Source organism: Eptatretus burgeri, chromosome 10, assembly GCF_056783735.1.
Source record: "Eptatretus burgeri isolate ZD-2024b chromosome 10, Ebu_testis_v1, whole genome shotgun sequence".
NCBI classification, from domain to species: domain Eukaryota; kingdom Metazoa; phylum Chordata; class Myxini; order Myxiniformes; family Myxinidae; genus Eptatretus; species Eptatretus burgeri.
In genome coordinates, this window is record NC_140970.1 from 61,382,593 (window position 1) to 61,403,440 (window position 20,848).

At 44.0% G+C, this 20,848-nt stretch overlaps 1 protein-coding gene across 8 annotated transcripts in view; it reads left to right on the top strand.

Moving 5' to 3' along the window:
• SCLT1 (sodium channel and clathrin linker 1) overlaps positions 1 to 20,848 on the top strand; it is a 74,380-nt gene that overhangs the window by 36,598 nt on the left and 16,934 nt on the right. For 3 of the 8 annotated variants that reach the window (XM_085898634.1, XM_085898628.1, XM_085898635.1), the window contains 3 exons: positions 1,947 to 2,095; positions 4,042 to 4,234; positions 5,692 to 6,272. In XM_085898634.1, coding sequence (XP_085754760.1) covers positions 1,947 to 2,095; positions 4,042 to 4,234; positions 5,692 to 5,847 — 498 coding nt within the window. In that variant the 3' untranslated portion in view covers positions 5,848 to 6,272. Of the gene's footprint in view, positions 1 to 1,946; positions 2,096 to 4,041; positions 4,235 to 5,691; positions 6,273 to 12,216; positions 12,967 to 14,713; positions 19,324 to 20,848 lie in introns of those variants that run through there. The other 5 variants (XR_015062492.1, XM_085898631.1, XM_085898629.1 and 2 more) reach the window with 4 other exon arrangements.

Sequence of the window (20,848 nt, forward strand, 5' to 3'; positions counted from 1 at the left end):
CAAGGCTAGAAGAAGCAAAGGATAACCTAAAACGGGCATACACCTGGGCTCAAGCAAAACTTGCTTGAAAAAAAACAAACTGTAACACTCGCTGCTGAGCAACAAAAGAGCCACCTAGTATGGGCCACAGCTAATTAAGTCACTGGTCGAAAGCTGACTCAGGGTGGACTTCCTCAAGGATGCAAACACTAAGGAACAAATGCAAAAGTGGAAGGAACACTTCTCAAATTTACTTGGACAAATACTTATCATATATGATCACCAACAGGTACAAACAATAGTCAACAAAACTTTACCAATCAAAACTGTTGATTTTACACTTGAGGAATAAGATGTTCTTGATTTTAAAAGCATGTGGTATACCAGAGAGAATAGTAAAGGCAGTGGAGATAATTTTACAATGACACTGAAGCTCAAGTAATACACTTGATGGCGAGACAGGATTCTTCCATATCTACTCAACGGAGTTATCCAAGGTGGCACATTCGCGCAATCTTTATTTGTCATCGTCCTCGACTCTGTCATGAGAACAGCAGTGAGTGAACATGAATATCTAGGCTTCACGCTAACGGCTAACAGAACGAAGAAGCAGAAGATTTCCTTCAGTTAACATAACCGATCTTGCCCAACTCGACCTGTTAAAAACCGTGGAAAATGTAGTCGGATTGCTCATTAATGTATCAGACTGAATACATTTTATTCAATCAGACGGGGAACTTAAAATGACTCGTGGAGAAGCTTTAAAAAGGGAAGCTAACTTTCAATATCTTGGGTCCTGGATCAACAAAAGTAACAAACATTTTGAAGTAAGAAAAGCCAAGGCCTGCACTGTGCTCATTAAGATGAATATTATATGGAAATCAAACCTTGACAGAAACCTTAAGATGAAATTCTTCCATGCAACAGTCGAGTGTGGGCTTCCATATGGTGCTGAGAGTTGGACACTAACGAGGAGATACTTGAGAGCGACTTGATGGCTGTCAGACAAGGTTGTTGAGGGTAGCACTGAGTATTAGCTGGAGAGAGAGCATCAAACAAATGAAGAACTGTGTGGTGGATTTCCATTTGTATCTTGTACTTTTTGTTAAAAAAAAGAAGACTAAGATTTGCCAGCCATTGTTGGAGAAGCAATCAGGAAATTATTTCATAACTTCTACTCTAAGGAAGCAAGGGAAGAGGTCTCATGGCCGCCCTGTTCTCAACCGTGTGCATCAGTTTGATTGGGGACCAGCCAAGAATTGTTATGGAAGATCGTGAGGATTGGAAGAAACGAATCATAAATACCCGAGTTCGCTCGAACAGATGATGGTGATTCAGGGAATGAAATTATGGCAGTTCTCGTACGCGAAGGCATAAGGGTATTATTTGAATCTGTATGTACGTACTGCTGCAAGCCTGGTTTTCATGGGAGTGTAAAGGGTAGGGAACAGTTAACGCAAGTGATTGTTACCATGCAAAATATGAAACTTGATTATGATGTTTGATCATCGATTTTGTCCTTAAATAGTTTCTGTGGTCGCTTGTTCACTCACCCTGTGGCTGGAGGGTGAGCGTGCAAGATAACCGTGTGTCATTTGGGTGTTTGTGTGGGTATTTGTTGGCAGAATAACTGGACAAAGAGGACAGCTAGAATCACCAAAATTGGCACAGTGTTTCATATTGTGAATGTTTTGGATGAGTTAAACTTTGAAGGAAAAATATCAAATGAAATTTAGTTCAGGACTAAATTTACTCGTACCACAGCCACGTGATGGTATTGGTTAGCACCCTCTGGGACGGTGTATTGTACCAAGAGAAAATAATTGCGCGAGTCATCAGCACGTCCACCGAGTGCGTTCTGGTTTGCTTTGATCGTTCATTGTTTATTTATTTATTTTTAATCTCCTACTTAGTTTTGTGATGCAACTTTTTCAAGCCAATCAGATGCATTTTGTTGTTGTCCACAGTTGCATCAAGAGATGGCGAGTTGGAAAGAGCATGAAGCGAATAGGGTCAAGGGGCAACTAGCCAGGCTACTGAAGGCAGAGCGTGAACGGAATGAGGCAGTCGCACTGGGAAACACTGAGAGGGACCGGTTCAAGCAGCAGCATGATGAGTGAGGGAATGTTGGATCTTCATTGGTGTTTCTGACTCATGCTGTCACAATAGTGACACACACACACACACACACACACACACACACACACACACACACACACACACACACACACACACACACACACACACACACACACACACACACACACACACACACACACACACACACACACACACCTCCAAGTAGTTCCTCACATGATGATTAATATTTTTGATAAAGCATTGTTCAGATATGTTGCTCAATTTTTAAACTTGACTCCTTTTAAAATCCACACAGCCTCATCAAGTACAGTTTTGAAACCTCTTAAAAATGCCATCTTTTTACAGTTGCTTTTTCAATTTTTTTTAAATCTTTCACAACTCTCCTGTCTTTGGAAACTGCTTTGAGAATTTAGTCCTAAATGAAAAGGTTACATCAGAAACTGATTGATACAAATGTACATGCATCCATGAGAACAAGAGTCACTCATGATGGATGCTTACCTCAAGCCTGGTGTTGGCTTTGTGGTTAGGGTGGCTGGCTTGGGATCTTTGGGTCCTGAGTTTGAGCCCCTGTCAACTATTGAATTAACACCAGGTGTGGTTGACTCAGCCTGTCATACTTCCGAGGTCAGCGAAATGAGTTTCAGTGTACTGGTAATAGGGGCACTGCATCAGTGGCACAGTCATGCTCTCAGCCAATGATGCTACCTGCAGCCTTGTGCTGCATACGAAGGAGGAGGAGGAAGAGGATGCTTACCTGGGCAAGCTGACCCTTGGAAATTGAGGATAGTTCTCTAATGTGTAAAGGCACAAGTTGCAGAGATGTCAACAAGTCAGTTTCCCGATTTGACACGATCGTCGATGACACGGTTTGAATGAAGTTGTGCTTCCGCCGATAAGACTGGTGCTTGCCATTTGGACATGGTGTGTGTGCTCTGTGCTGTCTGGAGAGTGGACACTCCCTATAATGTTAGTGGAGAACAGTATGTGACCCAGTGGCCATCAGCGCTGGTGCGCTGTACACGTACAGTTCATGGTATATATCGTCATTGACCAAACCGTGCACTCCGATGACTGAAAATCACGTGCCATTATTTTATAACTCCTTTGATTCAATGTTTCGTCATCGATTATTTTCCGAACATTGTGAACAAGTCATTGTAACCTCAAGTCGCAAGTCCCCAGACACCGAGTCTCAAGTCAATTAAGTCAAGTCACAAAATTTTGCAACTCAAGTTTGAGTCAGACTCAAATACCCAACTCTGAGAAGTTGCTCCCATAGGTGCCAGAAGCAATGGGCTGTGCTTTCTTCTTTTTTCATATGCAGCACATGGCTGCAAGTTGCATTTTCTGGGGGGCATGGCTAGGCTGCTGAAGCAGTGCCTCCCATAGGTTGGAGCAGGAATTTTAAATTTGTTCAGGGTGCTGTTGATAGCTCACCCACTCTTCTTTGAGTTCCACCAAATAATGCTGGCAAACTGGATGCAGGTTAGCGCCCATCCGAGGGAATTCACGCACATTGATGTCTTGCCCTGCTTGTGAAATACCATCATGTCATTTTATAGCTGGGCCGAAATGCAAACCCAGGTTGGATAGCTCAGAGGCCGTGTGCGTACCTCTTTGCTATCCTGCCAACCCGCGGTCTGCTTTGGGTTGGAGAACGTATTGATTTTGACGCATGCAGACATACACAAACAAATGTCCTACAGCAGTAAAAGTCCGTGTGCAGATGGTAATCCTTTTTGATATAGTTTCTAGCCACTGACACATCTTAACCAGCCATTTGAGTTTCGTGATGCCAATGCAATGGAAGTGTTTTTTGTTTTTAGCTGTGAAACTAAACTTTTGACCCTTCCCCTCCCCGATTGTGGACCCTGATCCCTTTAATATGGTAATGATGAGTGATGAGTTGTCGGAGTTCTGGCTTAGTTTTGTCTCCCACCCCCCACCTATGTTACGCAGACTGCAGGCTGAGATTTCTTCTTTGAAAGAGGCAAGTGAGGAGGCACATGTCAGACAAGCGGAGGCGAGAGCCACCTGTGAACAGCTGGGGCAGAAGGGTCTAGACATGCAAGCCAAGATCCTTCAGCTGAGCCGGGAAGTTGTTGAATTTAAACGGGCGGCGGTTCGATCCAAGAGCCAAGCACGTTTCGAGGTAGAGTCGGTGAAACTCAGATCAAAATCATGTGATCTGATCCTCCTCTACTACCATTATTTTGCTGTCCTTCCATTCCCTTAAGACATATTAAATGGGAACCAAGAGAGCAAAAATGTCCTCTCCCCCTTCCCAGACTCATTTTTAGGTCAGCCCAGTGACCTAATATAACCGTTCGATGTGTTCAGATTTGTCTGTCCGTCCGTCTGTCAACAATTTTTATTTTTCTATCTCCTCCGAGACGTCTCGGCCAATTGAGTTCTAACTTGACACGATGATAATACGAGTTGCTCTCTGTAGATCGTCTGAGGCCTTTTTCACATTTTCGCCTCGGGGTCAGGGTTACAGGGTCATCAAGTGCAAAATGACCGATTGGTCGAATGGCCTAAAAGGAAGCATTGATCGGCTATAATGCACAATGGGTTTCATAGGGATTATTAAGAAGATTTAATTCGATCAACCAGTTTCTCGTTACCTCTGTCGTCTGGCCCTGTTTATTGGGCAACACAAGGTCTGTTGACTTCAACACGGCTTCGCGCGGTTATTTTAACTTCAATTTCAATTGTTTTCACTTTTCATAGTCGCTAAGGTTGATTAACACTCGGTTGCATCAAGTTTTGTGAAAATTGAGTGTTTATATCCTCGGTCTGTGTGGAATGCATTGCAGCGAGGGGTAGCTTCCATGAGCTCCCATCCGTTTCCATGCCATATAACGAGGCCGTCTTAAGTTCTCATTGATTTTTGTTTTTACTTTTGGGACCTTCTGTTGTTGCTACACGTTTAATGAAGATAATTTTTGTGCAAATCCGCTCAGAAAAACACACTTTTCATGAGGAACACATATTGAATTAAAATAACCGTGAGACTCAGGTAGGGACACCACATGCTTTCTGTTCACTGCTTCACCTTGTGACATGTCCTCCTGAGGGACTGCTTATTCGTAGCGTCTGAGATTAATGTTTATATTTTAGATAGTTTGGGGATGTGCTATACAAGTATCTGAAAGAATTTCAGTGAGAAATGGACGTTTTAAGATTTTGTTAGGGCATTTCATCCGACGGTGAGTTGGCTGGTCACGTGACGCCGCGCAGACATGCAGGCAGCGAGTGATTGAGCTTCTCGGTGGCCTGAGGGTTCTTTTTAGTTGGGGTCCAGCTCTGTCCTGGACACAGCCATTAAATTCACACACTTAGAGTATTTATTTCACGGCCATAAACGCAGGTTTGAAAATTGTATAATGATGTTGGGAATGATTCCTAGAATATGGATATTTTTGCTTCGAGCAGCCTCACGCGTTTATTTAAAATTCAATTTTAATTCTGTTTTCACTTTCTGTAGTCGCTAAGGTTGATTTAACACTCGGTTGCATCAAGTTTTGTATCCAAGCTGACCGTCAAACCCGCTCGGGTGTATTATTGGAATTTGTTTTGCAAAAATAAAAAAAGTTTCTCTCCTAGGTTTCACAGGGAGCCCGTGAGCACGAGCTTGCAGAGCAGGATCTCAAGACAAGGTTGGAAAAGAAGGAGCAAGAATGCCAAAAGCTTCTTGAAGAGCTGTGTTTAGCACAGACAGCTCGACGGCGAGTAGAGTCACAGATCCGGACATCACGATGACCATTACATTTTGAAGAATGGTGAGAGATCAGGTACAGCGATCCATTCTGAACTCTTAATTAGTCAAAAACACTTGCTTTTTCTTTCTAAATGACATATACAGGCTCCATTCTAACCTTTCTGCATTTTGATACCATTCTTCCTCCTCTCTTGATGTCAAACACACCATTGTAAAATAATTAAGTTTTTGACTACTTTTCCACTTGTAACATCTTTCAATCTGATTCAAACACAAGTTCCTGCTACTTTGATCAGTTCTCTAATTATTTTGTGTTGATGCTGTTCATGGTATATGCCAGAGTCCTCTCTCTTTCCTTTTATTTTGTGCAGGTATCTTCTGCTGGTCATTTTTGTTTTTGCTTTACTTGGTATGGGTATTTTGGGTTGGAGATATTAAAAAAAAAAATTTCCACTATCTTTCAAAACTATTTTCCTCCGTCAGTATGTTGCACAACTTACCTTCTCACGGCTAGCTACATAATTATCATTACTTGCAGTGGGAAAGCATTTTGGGATATGATTATGGATGTCATGGATATGTTAAGCTAACTAAACTTTTACCTTGTGATGGAAGTTCTGTATATCTTGGGCATCCGAGAAAACCAGCTCACTGTGTGATGATCAGTATCTTTTTTTTTGCAAACTTAACGATTTTTATTTTATCATGGAGTGCAGTCATACTCCATATGGAGGTACTGTATGGGATAATTAGTTGCCCCATCAAATGTGTACAAAATTATTTAAATAAGAACTAGAAAGCATCTGAAAATGCAGAGCCCAGCCGTGTCCGCTTTGTATTGGAACTTCTTCCTTACGCTAAATATGTCAAACTGCTAAAAAAAAAGTACAAAAAGATTGAATGACTTTTAGGTGACCCTGACCTTTTGACCTCAAAAAAATAAGCTTCAGTGACCCAATTAATATTTTATGCACCCTTGACCTTTTGATCTTTAAAAAAAATGGCTTCCAGCTTTTCATTGGTAAACCCATTCAGTGACCTAATATGCAAATTCTTAAAATTTCAGGTCAATGGGATGAAAATTGATGATTTTATGTGATGCTGACCTTTGACCTTTTGACCAAATTATTAATTTGTCTTCTCCATATTCTCAAAATAAAATTTTGTTGAAAAGTTGATGACAAAAGCTGAAATGATAAAAAAAAAGTTACAGCCCGGGCAGACATACACACATACGATTGCAAAACTCCGTCTCCCGCTGGTTGGGGGATGGGCTAATCAGATTGGAAAAGGCTGTTCTTGCTATCACAACTGCCTAATCGTTATATTGCTCTGGTAGTCCACAGACGAGCTTACACATGTTTAATGCAGCACGAGGATGTGGCAAACTATAGACTTTGATGTGCATTTACAAAAACATCGGTTGGTTAAAATAGATAAAAGTCAATAAACGGGAGTGCAATCTGTGTGCGATCTGAGCATTGAGTTGTACTCGTATGAGATTACCAACAGGCCAACCTGAGTTTTTAAAACTACAACATTGAGACTGGTGGAAGAGCAAGGTAAAAAGGTAATAGACTAACATTGGGGCAGGTGGAGCAACAGTTGGACCCAATAAGCAAGAGAAATAGAAAGAGAACGAGAATATGCACTTACTAAATTGAGTCAAGTAGGATTAATGGGAGGAGTAGAGATGGGGATGACATGCGATGGTAGCATACCACCTGGAGATAAGATTTGGATAAAGCAACCTTCGGAAGATTTTTCCACAAATAGGTAAAAGAGGAACAACATAGTTTATGCTTGTAAGCCTGGATTTTGGGAGTTTAACCAGGAGGATGTTATTGAAAGAAAGGGTACCTCCCTGGAGTTACAAGGAAGGTTTAGAGGGCTGAGAAGACAGAAGAAGCTGGAGTGGAGCAGTGGGAGTAAACCAAAAACATAACCAGGGGCCACTGGCCTGTGTGCAATGTCAGAACAGGCCTCGAGTTTCAGCCTCATTGTAGCAGATGCCAATAATGTTGAGAGCTTCAGATTTCACAAATTCCAAAAGAGATGTTACTTTCTGCAAAGGTCCTGATCCTGATGATATTGCTGGAGCCTGCAAGCCCATATGGGAGAGCAATATTCCATTGAGCTATCGACAAAGGCCTTGTAGGCTGTGGTTAGTTTTGCTTTGATGTTTAGCAGATTTGCTTTATCAATGACTTGGAATGATGATTGATGCCCAGTATGGGGCTTGCACAGCTGATTCACGGCTGATGGTGAGGCATACAAGTTCAAGAGACTGAACCTCTTCCAGTGGATGACCAAGGAAATATATAAGTGGGTATGTCTGATGATCATTCCAGAGTGACAATGTGAGTGGTTTTTAATTTTTTAAAATTTATTCTGGGATTGAAAGACATGTTGCATTTGTAAGAGCAGCATTGAATCATTTCCAGTTCAGCAGAAGATGCAGCTGTTTTCTGCCTGTCAAAAAGATGGAATACTATCTGACAATGTAAAAGCATCAAAAAAAGGAAGAGGCTTTTTTTCCAGAGCATTGGAGAGGTCATTTATGTCGATTAGGAAAATGACCGGGCCTGGAAGCCCCCATGTCAAATAATAGCAATGGCCACTGTGTGTTATTCCAAGAGATAGATGGCTTTAATCAGAAATTTGGGTAAGGATGGTTTGACAGGCCTACTTGATGTAAAAAAGGGTGCTGAATCCAAAAAAAGCAGTCTTATTGACCCGACTCAAGATAAAATGACCATTTTAACCCTTTTTGCCCATATTCGGTCAAATTATTTTGGGTAGGTGGGTTTTATCAGAATTTTGGGTAAGAATGATTTGACAAGCCTATTTTAGGTAAAAGTGTGCCGATTCCAAAAAAAGCAGTCTTGTTGACCTCGCTCAAGACACAATGACCATTTTACCCCTTTCCGGTCAAATTATGACGATATTTGGTCAATTTCTATTGGTCCTCGTTTGGATGTTCTGAAGGTGTGCACATCGTTTGAATTGTATCACATAATATTATGTTTCTGTTCATGATAATCATGATATATAAATCTTCTTCTTCTTCTTTTAGCGAGCTCCTGTTAGGGGTAGCCACAGCGGATCAACCGTCTCCATTTCGCTCTATCCTCCACATCTTCCATTGACACTCCAACCACCCGCATGTCCGCCCTCACCAAATTCATGAACCTCTTCTTTGGCCTTCCTCTTCTCCTCCTGCCTGGTGGCTCCATCTTCAACATCCTTCTCCCGATACACTCCGCTTCCCTCCTGTGCACATGTCCAAACCATCTCAATCTCGCCTCTCTCACTTTATCTCCAAACCGTCCTACCTGCGCTGTCCCTCTAATATACTCATTTCTTATCCAATCCATCCTCGTCACTCCCAACGAGAATCGCAGCATCTTAAACTCTGCCACCTCCAGCTCCGCTTCCTGTCTTTTTGTTAGTGCCACCGCCTCCAAACCATACAACATAGCTGGTCTCACTACCGTCTTATATACTTTCCCCTTCACTCTTGCAGCTACCCTTCTGTCACAAATCACTCCTGCAACTCTTCTCCAACCACTCCATCCTGCCTGCACTCTCTTTTTCACTTCTCTCCCACACTCTCCGTTACTTTGGACAGTTGATCCCAAGTATTTAAACCCATCCACCTTCCCCACCTCAACTCCTTGCAACCGCACCATACCACCACCCTCCCTCTTATTTACGCACATGTACTCCGTCTTACTCCTACTGACTATCATTCCCCTTCTCTCCAGTGCGTACCTCCACCTCTCGAGGCTCGCCTCAGCCTGCTCCCTACTCTCCCAATAGATCATGATGTCATCCGCGAACATCATAGTCCATGGAGACTCCAGTCTGATCTCGTCCGTCAACCTGTGCATCACCATTGCAAACAGGAAAGGGCTCAGAGTCGATCCTTGGTGCAATCCCACTTTTACCTTAAACCGGTCCGACATTCCTACCGCACACCTCACTGCTGTCACACTGTCCTCGTACATATCCTGCACGATCCTCACATACTTCTCCATACAATGCCACAACTCCTCTCTTGGCACCCTATCATAAGCTTTCTCTAAATCCACAAACACACAATGTAACTCCTTCTGGCCTTCCCTATACTTCTCCATCAACATTCTCAAAGCAAACATTGCATCAGTGGTGCTCTTTCCTGGCATAAACCCATATTGCTGCTCACAGATCGTCACCTCTCCTCTCAACCTAGCTTCCACTACTCTTTCCCACACCTTCATGGTGTGGCTTAACAACTTTATCCCTCTGTAATTTCCACAGCTCTGCACATCACCCTTATTCTTGAAAATCGGAACCAGTACACTAAATCTCCACTCCTCCGGCATCCTCTCACTTTCCAAGACTTTATTAAACAATCTGGGTAACAACCCCACTGCCATCTCTCCTTTGCACTTCCATGCCTCCACTGGTATACCACCTGGGCCAACCGCCTTTCCACTTTTCATCTTCTTCATAGCAGTCCTCACTTCATCCTTACTGATCCACCCCACTTCCAGATTCACTATCTCCACCTCTTTCAACCTTCTCTCTGTCTCTGTCTCTGTCTCTCATTTTCTTCATTCATCAGCTCCTCAAAGTACTCCATCCACCTTCTCAACACACTCTCCTCGCTCGTCAGCACATTCCCATTTGCATCCTTTATCACCCTAACCTGCAGCACATCCTTCCCTCTGTCTTGCCAATCGATATAAATCCCTTTCCCCTTTTTTGTATCCAACTTCTCATACAGCTCGTCATATGCCTTTTCCTTGGCCTTTGCCACCTCTCTTTTTGCCTTTCGCCACCACTCCTTGCCTACTTTCTTCATCCCTCTGACTATCCCACTTCCTTTTCGCCAACCCCTTCTTCCTTATACTTTCCTGTACTTCCTCGTTCTACCACCAAGTCTCCTTATCTTCCTTCCTCTGTCCAGATGTCACACCAAGTACCTTCCTTGCTATCTCCCTCACCACTTCTGCTGTAGTTGCCCAATCATCCCACCCATCTTTACCACCATCCAACGCCTGTCTCACCTCCTCCCTAAATTTCACGCAACAGTCTTCCTCCTTCAGCTTCCACCATCTGGTCCTTGGTTCAGCCTTCACTCTTCCTCAACCTCACCTCTAAAGTCATCCTACAGACGACCAATCGATGCTGTCAAGCTACACTCTCCCCTGCCACCACCTTACAGTCACTAATCTCTTTCAGGTTGCATCTCCTGCTTAAGATGTAATCCACCTGTGTGCACTTTCCTCCACTCTTGTATGTCACCCTGTGTTCCTCCTTCTTCTTGAAATACGTATTTACCACTGCCATTTCCATTCTTTTTGCAAACTCGACCACCATTTGCCCTTCCACATTTCTCTTGTTGAGACCGTACCTACCCATCACCACCTCATCCTCTTTATTCCCTTCCCCAACATGCCCATTGAAATCTGCTCCAATCACCACTCTTTCATCCTTGGATACACTCTCCAATACTTCATCTAACTCACTCCAGAAATCTTCTTTATACTCCATCTCACACCCTATATGTGGGGCATATGCACTGATGACATTCATCATCACCCCTTCAATTTCCAACTTCACACTCGTATAACTCATATAATCATGATATATAAATATACTAGTCGTAATGCCTGGCGTTGCTCGGGCTAGCAATAAAGCCTGGCGTTGTCTGGGCTTTCTTGCAAATTTCCTGAATAGCTGTTAGGGGTTAGCGGTTAGGCGTTAGCGGTTAGGGTTAGGCGTTAGCGGTTAGGGTTAGCTGTTAGGGTTAGTGTTAGGGTAGCTAACCCTAACCCTAACCCTAACAGCTTGGCGTAGCGGAGGTAAACAGCGCCCGGGGCAAAGTGGAAATTTGCGTCCCCCGTAGGCCTTAAACTTGAATGGATTTGAATGGAAAATCCCATAAGGGATATCGATTTATCGATTTTTTTTTTTTTTCGAATATCGGAAGTGTTATGGAAAAAATTTATAGCCAATGACCTAAGTTGGACCAAAAGCCATAATCGTACAGAATTTGAATGGAATCCGTTGGAGTTTGTGAAAATGCATCAAAACGAATTTTAAGTGGCCTCTTTAGGAAGACAATAATATCATTAGTATATGTGCCAAATCTTGTTTCATTTCATGCAGTAACAAAAATCTGATGGTGGAACAAAGAAAGGAGCGTGCCAAAATATTAATATAGATATGATAAATATACAATGAAGAAGTAACCAATTGGCCAATCGCTTTGTTCAGTTTTTGGCCACCAGTGGTCAAAAGTTTGAAATTCCATGTTGGGGCATATCGCATGTTTGCATAGTCTTATCGAGCAGTGTGCAAAATCAACAATGATGTTAAGACTAATTGTTTTAATTCGTATTTTCATTTTCTGTTTGCAGGTGGCAGCACCTCCTTGAGTGGCTCATATGATATAACATGTGCTTTAGGCCTACATCTTACTGTGCGGCTGACAAGACAGTTCATGTTTTTGGGACATGCTCCGTGAGGAACTACCCAGGAAGTTAATCCTCATCATGGCTGATGGTGGAGAGGTGCCGTTGCAGTGTGTGTTGCATGTGGGTGATTCAGAGCATGATGGTGATGCAGTGACTCCTTTTACTAAACAGACATGGGGAAACAGCAGGCGACATTGCTCAATCCAGAATTCAATATCAGAAGAGATCAAAGTACCTCGTTATATGTGAATCCATTAACTTTGAAGCTGAACCACTGCCTCATTATGGATTTCATAGTGACTGTTACAGCAAATTCATGGCTTATCAGACACAGTCAAAAGAAAAGAAAATATTTTCTGATGAACATGTTACTGTTGAAACACGATCTATGGTGGAACAGCCCCCAGTGGCAACTACCTCAACTACTGTTGTGCTGAAGAAAAATTGTATTTTCTGCAATGGTCCGGACCATAAGCATTTCCCCAGTGGTTTTGAAACACTATCTCCATGTGAAACTATACAAGCACAGGACAGTATTTTAAATGGTGCAAGGCAACTGAACGACAAAGATTTCCTTCGTGAATACGAGCACATTGACTTCGTAGCCAAGGAAGTCAATGACCACAACACATGTAGAGCAAGGTATATTGCTAAAGGTACCAAGGTTCAAATAAAAGAAAAAGGTTCAACGTACGCACAGAGACGAGAATCTGCTTTCTAAAGAATAATTTCATATGTAGACTCCGAAATATTTCTGAAATTTCAAAGAAATTGGTTGATGTCAATCAAACCTACATTAAATTTCTCAAAGAAGAGGAGGGAGGGAAGACCCTACCTCTGAACCAGACAATCTTTTGTCCAAAATCAAAGCACATTATGGCAGCAAGCTTCAGGTTGATCAAGAAAGTAAAAAACAAGGGACCTATCTCTCTATCACAAAGGATGCTATGGACAATGAAATAAAGAATGTAGCTTTGTTCCTCAGGGGGAAGATCCAGAAGCTCCAAGAGAATAAACTCCCAAATGCAATCACAGTAGAAGCAATCCATGATGGTCAGTCTACAAATATACCGACTGAAATATCAGAGTTCTATAGGATTCTGTACACCGGCTCAAAAGATGACACCAGTGAGAGAGTGGAGCGGTATATTGAATCATCAGCTGAGGATGATATCTACAAAACTACTAATGGAACAGTGAAGCCATCGAAACACATGTTGCTGGGCATGGGTTTGAAGAGTATTACTGGCTCCAGGAAGGTTCAGGAAATTATTAATCACTTTGACCATTGTATAGGATATCATACTGCAGAAGAATATGAGACCCAAATTGCCGCTGACATTATTGAGAAGAACCGAGTTCTTCCTGATGGCCTGCAAGCAAGCAAAGGACTAAGCACAAACACAGCTTGGGACAACTATGATGAATCGATGTATCATGATGGCTGGAAAGAGGTCAACGGAGATTTTGTACCACTCTGGTTTACGGCAGTCAGATGCCAACTATTCTTTCTAAAACTATGGAACCAGAAGATGTCACAGATGGAGATGAGGATGATGATGACAATGATTGTATTACTGATGATGATTCAGAGGATGAAGAAGACAGTGATGATGATGATAATGGAAATGACTAATTGAATGTGGTAAATTGAAAGGTTAAATGGAAAGCTTGCAAATATCAATATTTGAAATATTGATATTTCCCAGAACAATATTCAACACTGGGGCCTATTCATATTTGGCCAAAAATAGTTATTTTGTCTTACATAGGGTCAATAAGACTGCTTTTTTGGTAATCAGCACCCTCTTTTACCTAAAATAGGCTTGTCAAATCATCTTTACCTAAAGTTCTGATTAAACCCACTATTTGACAGAATAAGGGAATATTTGGCCAAAAAGGGTTAAGATTGTCATTTTGTCTTGATTGAGGTCAATAAGATGGTTTTATTTGGAATCAACACCCTTTTTTTACATAAAGTAGGCTTGTCAAATCAGCCTTAACTAAAATTCTGATTAAACCCACCTTCCCAACGTAATTTGACCAAATATGGTCATATTTGGTCAAAAAGGGGTTAAAATGGTCATTTTGTCTTGAGTGGGGTCAATAAGACTGCTTTTTTGGATTCAGCACCGTTTTTTACATAAGGTAGGCCTATCAAACCATCCTTACCCAAAATTCTGATTCAAGCCATCCATCTCCTTGGGTGTGTGTGTGTGTGTGTGTGTGTGTGTGTGTGTGTGTGTGTGTGTGTGTGTGTGTGTGTGTGTGTGTGTGTGTGTGTGTGAAGATAAGCCTGCACATAAGGTTCAGTCCTCTCGCCTATAAATTGGCACGTCATGTACATTACTGGAGCGGTTTACAGGCATCAATCATGCATGCTCTAAAACCAGAGCATTCACTACCCCTTATGCTTTCTGCAGCTTTCCTTCTTCGGCAGATACTGGACTCGTTAACGCCATTGTGTCTGCCCAGTGATTCTGCACTCTCACCTCAACCAAGCATATCCGAAACCTCCACTTTGTGTCAGACATCACTTTCCTCGACCTTATAGAAAATCGAGTTATTGACTTCTACTCATTGTTAAAGGTTGATGACTTCGTCCAGTTTGCGAGGTGTCCCATAAGCTGTTAATCTCGAGTGCGGGTGAATCTGTCACAAGTTAAAAAAAGAAGGAAGAAATGGTGAATCACCAATGGGCCAATTTGGCGTCCTGTCCACAAAATATGATCCACTTGGTGACTTGGGTGTCATAAATAACCAGTGCCCGTGAGAATAGGTTGCTCACTAAAAGGGGTTTGATGATAGTAGTCCCGTGGGTTGAAAGGAGCAAAGACCCATTGATGATAGGGCCGTGAACAACATACGTGGTATGAAGCTCTGTGGGTGCAGAGCGCAAAGTGCTGCTGAGGAATGGCCGCAAACTACACACGTACCAAGCTCTGCGAGTGCAAAGAGCAAAGCGCTGCTAAAGATCAGGGCCGTGAACAAGATACCTGAATACCAAGCTCTACATGATGTCGAGAGCAAAGCACTGCTGAAGAAAGGGCCACGAACAGACACGTACGAAACTCCATGAGTGAAGAGAGGAAATGCGTAGCTGAAGGTAGGGCTGCGAATGCGGTTTAACTCCAGTGAAACTCAAGTCCGTGAGTCATTTCCACAATGGTGTAAGAAGCGAGCTGCCAGGCTGGAAAAGCCTCACACTCCCGTTAAAACCTTCCTCTCCGCTCGTCCCTCGAGAGGGAGGTCCTCGAGCCCGGTAGTGGTGTCGGGCAAAATGATTGGTTAGAAACCAGATAAAAACCATGCCTGCACTACTGCTATTGTTTGGACAAGTAAATGGAACAAAATTAATGAAAGAAAAGTACATGACAAGTGACCAGAATTTGTTCACATCGGAATAAAGCGATCAATCAAAGGTGTAAAAATTGTAGTGTAAAAAAATGAAGTCCCAAAGTTTCAAGTTCCAAAAAAAAAAACTGTACAAAACGAGCTGGCTCATGGACTTGATTGCCAGACCACATCTTCCTCGCTGCTGGCACTTGAGCAACAGCTGTCAGTGTTGGTGCTGGTTGCAAGTGAGGAGTTGTTGACCCATGTGCAGTTGTGAGGTCCAGTTCAACATTAGCAGGTTTCAACCTGTCAATGCTGACAGTATCGTGTTTCCCGTTGTAGTTAAAAATGATGAACTTGTCAGTACAGCAGATGACTTCAAACGTTCCATCATACAGGGGTTGGAGTGACTTCCTATGCGTTGTCGCACAAAAACACGAGTGCAACTCTGTCTGAATTGACCTGGGCTTGCCTGTGCTGTTGCCTGTTAGGTATAGCTATGTTTCTCATGGCTATGCCTCCAGTTTCTCATGTGCATCCGTCGTCTATGTACATAGTTTCTCCGATCCAAGTCATGATTAAACTGACGAGGTGCTTCAAACTGACCTGGCGGTTTGAGAGTTGTGCCAAAAACGAACTCAGCAGCACAGCACCTTAGGTCTGACTAAACCGCAGTTCGGGTACCAAGCAAGACTATAGGAAGGCTATCCGTCCATCTTGTATTTGCATGGGCTTTCAGAGATGCTTTCAACTCTGGAATCATTCCACGAGCCCGTTAAGTGCTGGGTGATGAGCTGTGGTTCGGTTTCTCCTACCGCCAAGTAGATCAGACAGAGCTTGGAAAAGTGCTGATTCAAACTGACAACCTCGGTCTGTGGTTATTGTTGAGGGTGCATCGAACACAGCTACCCAATGTGAAATGAATGTTTGTGCTTCCGTCTGTTCTCTGGACAGGTATGGGTGTTGCGACCGACCAACGAGTAAGATGTTCAATGCATGTGAGCAGGTATGTATTGCCATTCCTGATGGAGGTAGAGGTCCAACTTGATCAATGTGAACGTGGTTGAATCTGGTGTCCGATGTAGAAAATGTGCCAAGAGGAGACCTTATGCGTAGATGTATTTTGGATCTCTGACATGCTATGCAGGTTCTGGAACAGTCTTTGTTGTCACAATTCACTCCCTGCCAGCCAAAATGCTGAGTCACTAAACGTTGAGTGGCTCTGATGCCAGGCTGAGACGAATTATGTAGTGTCAAAAACTGCACGTCAATACTCGCTCGGGATATCAGGGTCAGGATCACCTGTGGAAACATCAGACAATCCTACACTCAGAATTGGGGCGTAGTACCTCTGAACTGGAATGATGTTGAATTGGTTTGCAGCCTTTGTAGCCCATCATGCTGTTGGGCTTCAACTCTGGTCGTGAAATTGATGGTTAGATGCAGCCAGAGCATTTACGTCAACTCGGGAGAGTGCATCTGCTGTCGAGTTGTTTTTGATGCTGATGTGCCTCAAGTCAGTCGTGAACAAGGAGATTAAATCAAGATATCTTGGAGAGTGATGATCGGGTCCTGACTTGAGAGGAAGTTTAATGGCTTGTGGTCCCTATAGAAAGAGAATGTCCTCCCTTCTAGCATATGCCATAAGTATGACACCCAGGTAGGCTGCTAGAAGTTCTCTCCCATACGTGCTATATCTGGTCTCCGCAGGTTTAAAATGCTTTGAGAGAAAGAAGAGTGGTTGCCAGACGTCTACATTTTTCTGCAGAACTCCTCCTACTCCCATGTTCGAGGCACTGACGAAGAGGCATAGTGGTGCTTCACCCTTGGGATGAACAAGAAATGTGGCCTCAGCCAACCTCACCTTCACCACTTTGAAGGAAGACATTTCTTTTTCAGAGGGTGATAGGGTGATTTTTCTTATTCTTCTGATGTAGTATGTCCATCAACGGCTGTGATATGTCTGCACAGTTAGGGATGAAACAACTGGAAAAATTCACAAGGCCAAAAACCTCCCTCAACTTGTACAGTGATGTGGGTCGAGGAAAGGCTTGTATGGTCTTGACTTTCTCTTCCAGTGGGAAGACACCATGTTTGCCTGCAACCTTGCCGAGGAGGGTGAGTGATTGCACCCAAAACTGGCACTTTCTGGGATTAATGACAAAGCCGTACTTAGCAAGGCGCTTGAAAAGTAATCGGAGGTGTGCCTCGTGCTGTTCCTCTGTCGGGCTTGCTACGAGCAGATCGGCAAGGAAAGCGTATACAAAAGGGAGACCACGGATGGCATCATCGATCAACCAATGAAACGTCTGCACAGCATGACACAAACCGAATGGCGTGCAAACAAACTCGTAGAGCCCAAAAGGTGTTGTGATGGGTGTTTTGTGTATGTCAGTCTGCTCTACTGGTATCAGGTGATATGCTGTGACGAGGTCTGTCTTGGAGAAAACACGTGCACCTTTGAGGGAGGATGAAAAATCCTGCAAATGGGGAATTGGATAGCAATCAGGAATGGTGCGTTCGTTCAGTACATGGTAGTCAACACATGGCTTCCAGTCACCCGGTGACTGCTTTGGTACCATATGCAACGACGAAGACCAGTTGCTGTCAGATTGTCGTATGATGCAGAGTTCAAGCACGTACTCAAACTCTAACTTGGCGATATTCAGACGAACTTGGGCAAGGTGAAATGGTCGTGCTGCACTGGAGGTCTGCGAGTTACTATGCGGTGCGTGATCTCACAATCCCTGTCTACTGGACGAACAATCTCTGGGTATTCACAAAGGAGGGTGTCATTGCATGTAGGAGATGTCGCTTTCACGAACATGGGGCTGATGGAGGGTGTACGATTTGTGATTCCTCACACAGTAAGGCTGGTCGTGGTGTAAATGAGCTTGTGACGTTTGACATCCACTGGCAGGTCAAACCGATATCGGCAACTCGGCAACCACAAATACCCATTTAAGTACCCGTTGCAGTCCAAGATCCAGCATTAAACTTCTCTCCCTGTATGTGGTGATGGGCGAGTGATTCACCGTCTGAAGCTGGATTGATGTAAGCTGCCCTTTGCTTTTGTGAAAAGATGGTAAAATGCTCATTTCAGCACCAGTATCCACTAAAAACTTGGTTCCTGTTGCCTTGTTGGTTATGAAGAAAAGGTGACGAGATGTGTCACTGTCAAGCTGACTTGTCACCGGCATTGGAGTTTCCCTGCATCGAAGGTACCAGCACATCTGTTCAGGGTGCTGGTGGGTGCTTGAGCTGGGATTGTGTCCTTGATAGACTTTTAGATGGATCACGCCCACGGCTTCTACCCCTTTCTCTTTCCACCTGTAGTTGTCGTGAGAGCTTGTTGGTTAAATTTACTTCTCAGGTCTACAAGAGTTCCGCCGCTTATTGTTGCTGCTGTTGTTGTGGTTCCTGTTGGGGTCGCTTTTTGAATTGTGCACACATTGGTCGGACAGATGCCGGACCCCACGAACACTTGTACGTGGCACTCAAACGAAATAACATGGACTTCTTGGTTTTCTGGTGGGCCTAAGACATCAGGCCTCTAAGCTTCTGCTGATTATAGTTCTGTCCAGGTTTGTTGCATCAGATTTTCATTGGCTTTGTTTGGATTGAGTACTACTCACGATGAGGGACCTCAAAAAATCTCATCACATGTCGAATAAAAATGATAAGTAATGTTTAATAAAGCCTGTCAGCACCCTTCCTGAAGCCGTTCCTGTGATAATTTTGTTAAACATCATCTAATTTTCATTAGCTTTGTGACTCACAATGCGGTCCACATACGTCTTTTATTATCTCTTCCACAACTGAGTAAAATGTTTCACTCATGATTAAAACTGTACCACCACTTGGTGAAAGTCAGCTGCTCATTTTGTGTTATTTTTGAAAGTTTTCCCCATCAACTTTTGTAGACAATATTGTCGTAGATTTCCGCCCGCCAGCATGCGGACGGCCGCTCTCGCCCACCGAACGGACAATCTAGTCGCAGCTTTCCGGATCAAACGCCAAAATCCCGCTACGGGTGTGTTTTAAGCACACAACAGCCTAGTCAACACTCTACCCGCGCTACAGGGTCAATCGCTGAATTGTCGATATACCTAATTAATGGCGCAGGCAGACTACCAAGAGACTGTACCTCAACGGGGCCCGCTTGGAAACGAGCCTAGCCGCTTAAGCAGCTCGCTTCGTTTTTGGGATAACCGAGCGGGGTATTATCGTGAAAGCCCCGTTGGATCCGATTCTATTAAAAAGCCAGCTATTATTCCGAACTCAATACGGCAGTTCAATGAAGGAAAAGGATGCGACGAACGGACTAACATTCACACAAGCACATTTATACGGTCAAAGCAGCAATGCAGGGATATACAAGCATGCAATGAATGGGGGTAGGGACAAGACGCGAGCAAGACAGACTACAACCGTATATTTAATATGTACAGTCACTTGCACTTAACATCAGTTATACCTAAGGACATGGTGCCACAACGTTCATGCAAAGAAACAAGGAAAAACCCCAGGAAAGAAGAGGGGTAGACTGGACCTCGTGGGTCTTTGAGCACAGAGCTCTGATGACCGCAGAAGCTCCGAGAGGCTGGGCTGGTTACCTTCACCTTCGTGGTGCCTCGCTGGGGCGACCCGCGACGTCCCGTCCTCACGGCAGCTGGCATGACCGCGGTTCAGCCCAGGCCTTGTCGGGCAGCCTGGTGATTCGGGCCCAGCCGGCAATGCCTCAGAGGAACGAACGGGTCTGTACTCTGAGTTGATGCTCTCGAAGAGCCCGTCCGTCCCTCAGCACCGCTCGGACTGTCCTGAAGCCCGATCACCTCGGACCGTTCGGTGTTGGCTGGCGACCTCTCTCTGGCTCTCCCCACGTCCCGCACACGAACGTGCAGTTCTGCGTGGCACGGCAGGCTTAGCTGCGCTCCCAGCTCCCGTCTCCTCGGCGAACCCAGACCTCCACTGCGCTCGAACCTTGATCTTCACACCACTCCAAACCCAGACCGACTGACTGCCTTGGCGCTCTGCGCGCTGTTATATGGGATCCATGAGGCGAGGCTTGATCTTCGATCCCTCACCTCTGACCCCTCGCTGGCTCCGCCCCCTTCGATCTCCTGATCGATCTCGAGGCGAACGGACGTGGCAGAGATCATCGACCCTGGTGCCAAAGGAGAGCGGACGTGGGTGAAATCGCCATCGCTGGCAACAAGGAAACCCCCGCGTCTGTTTG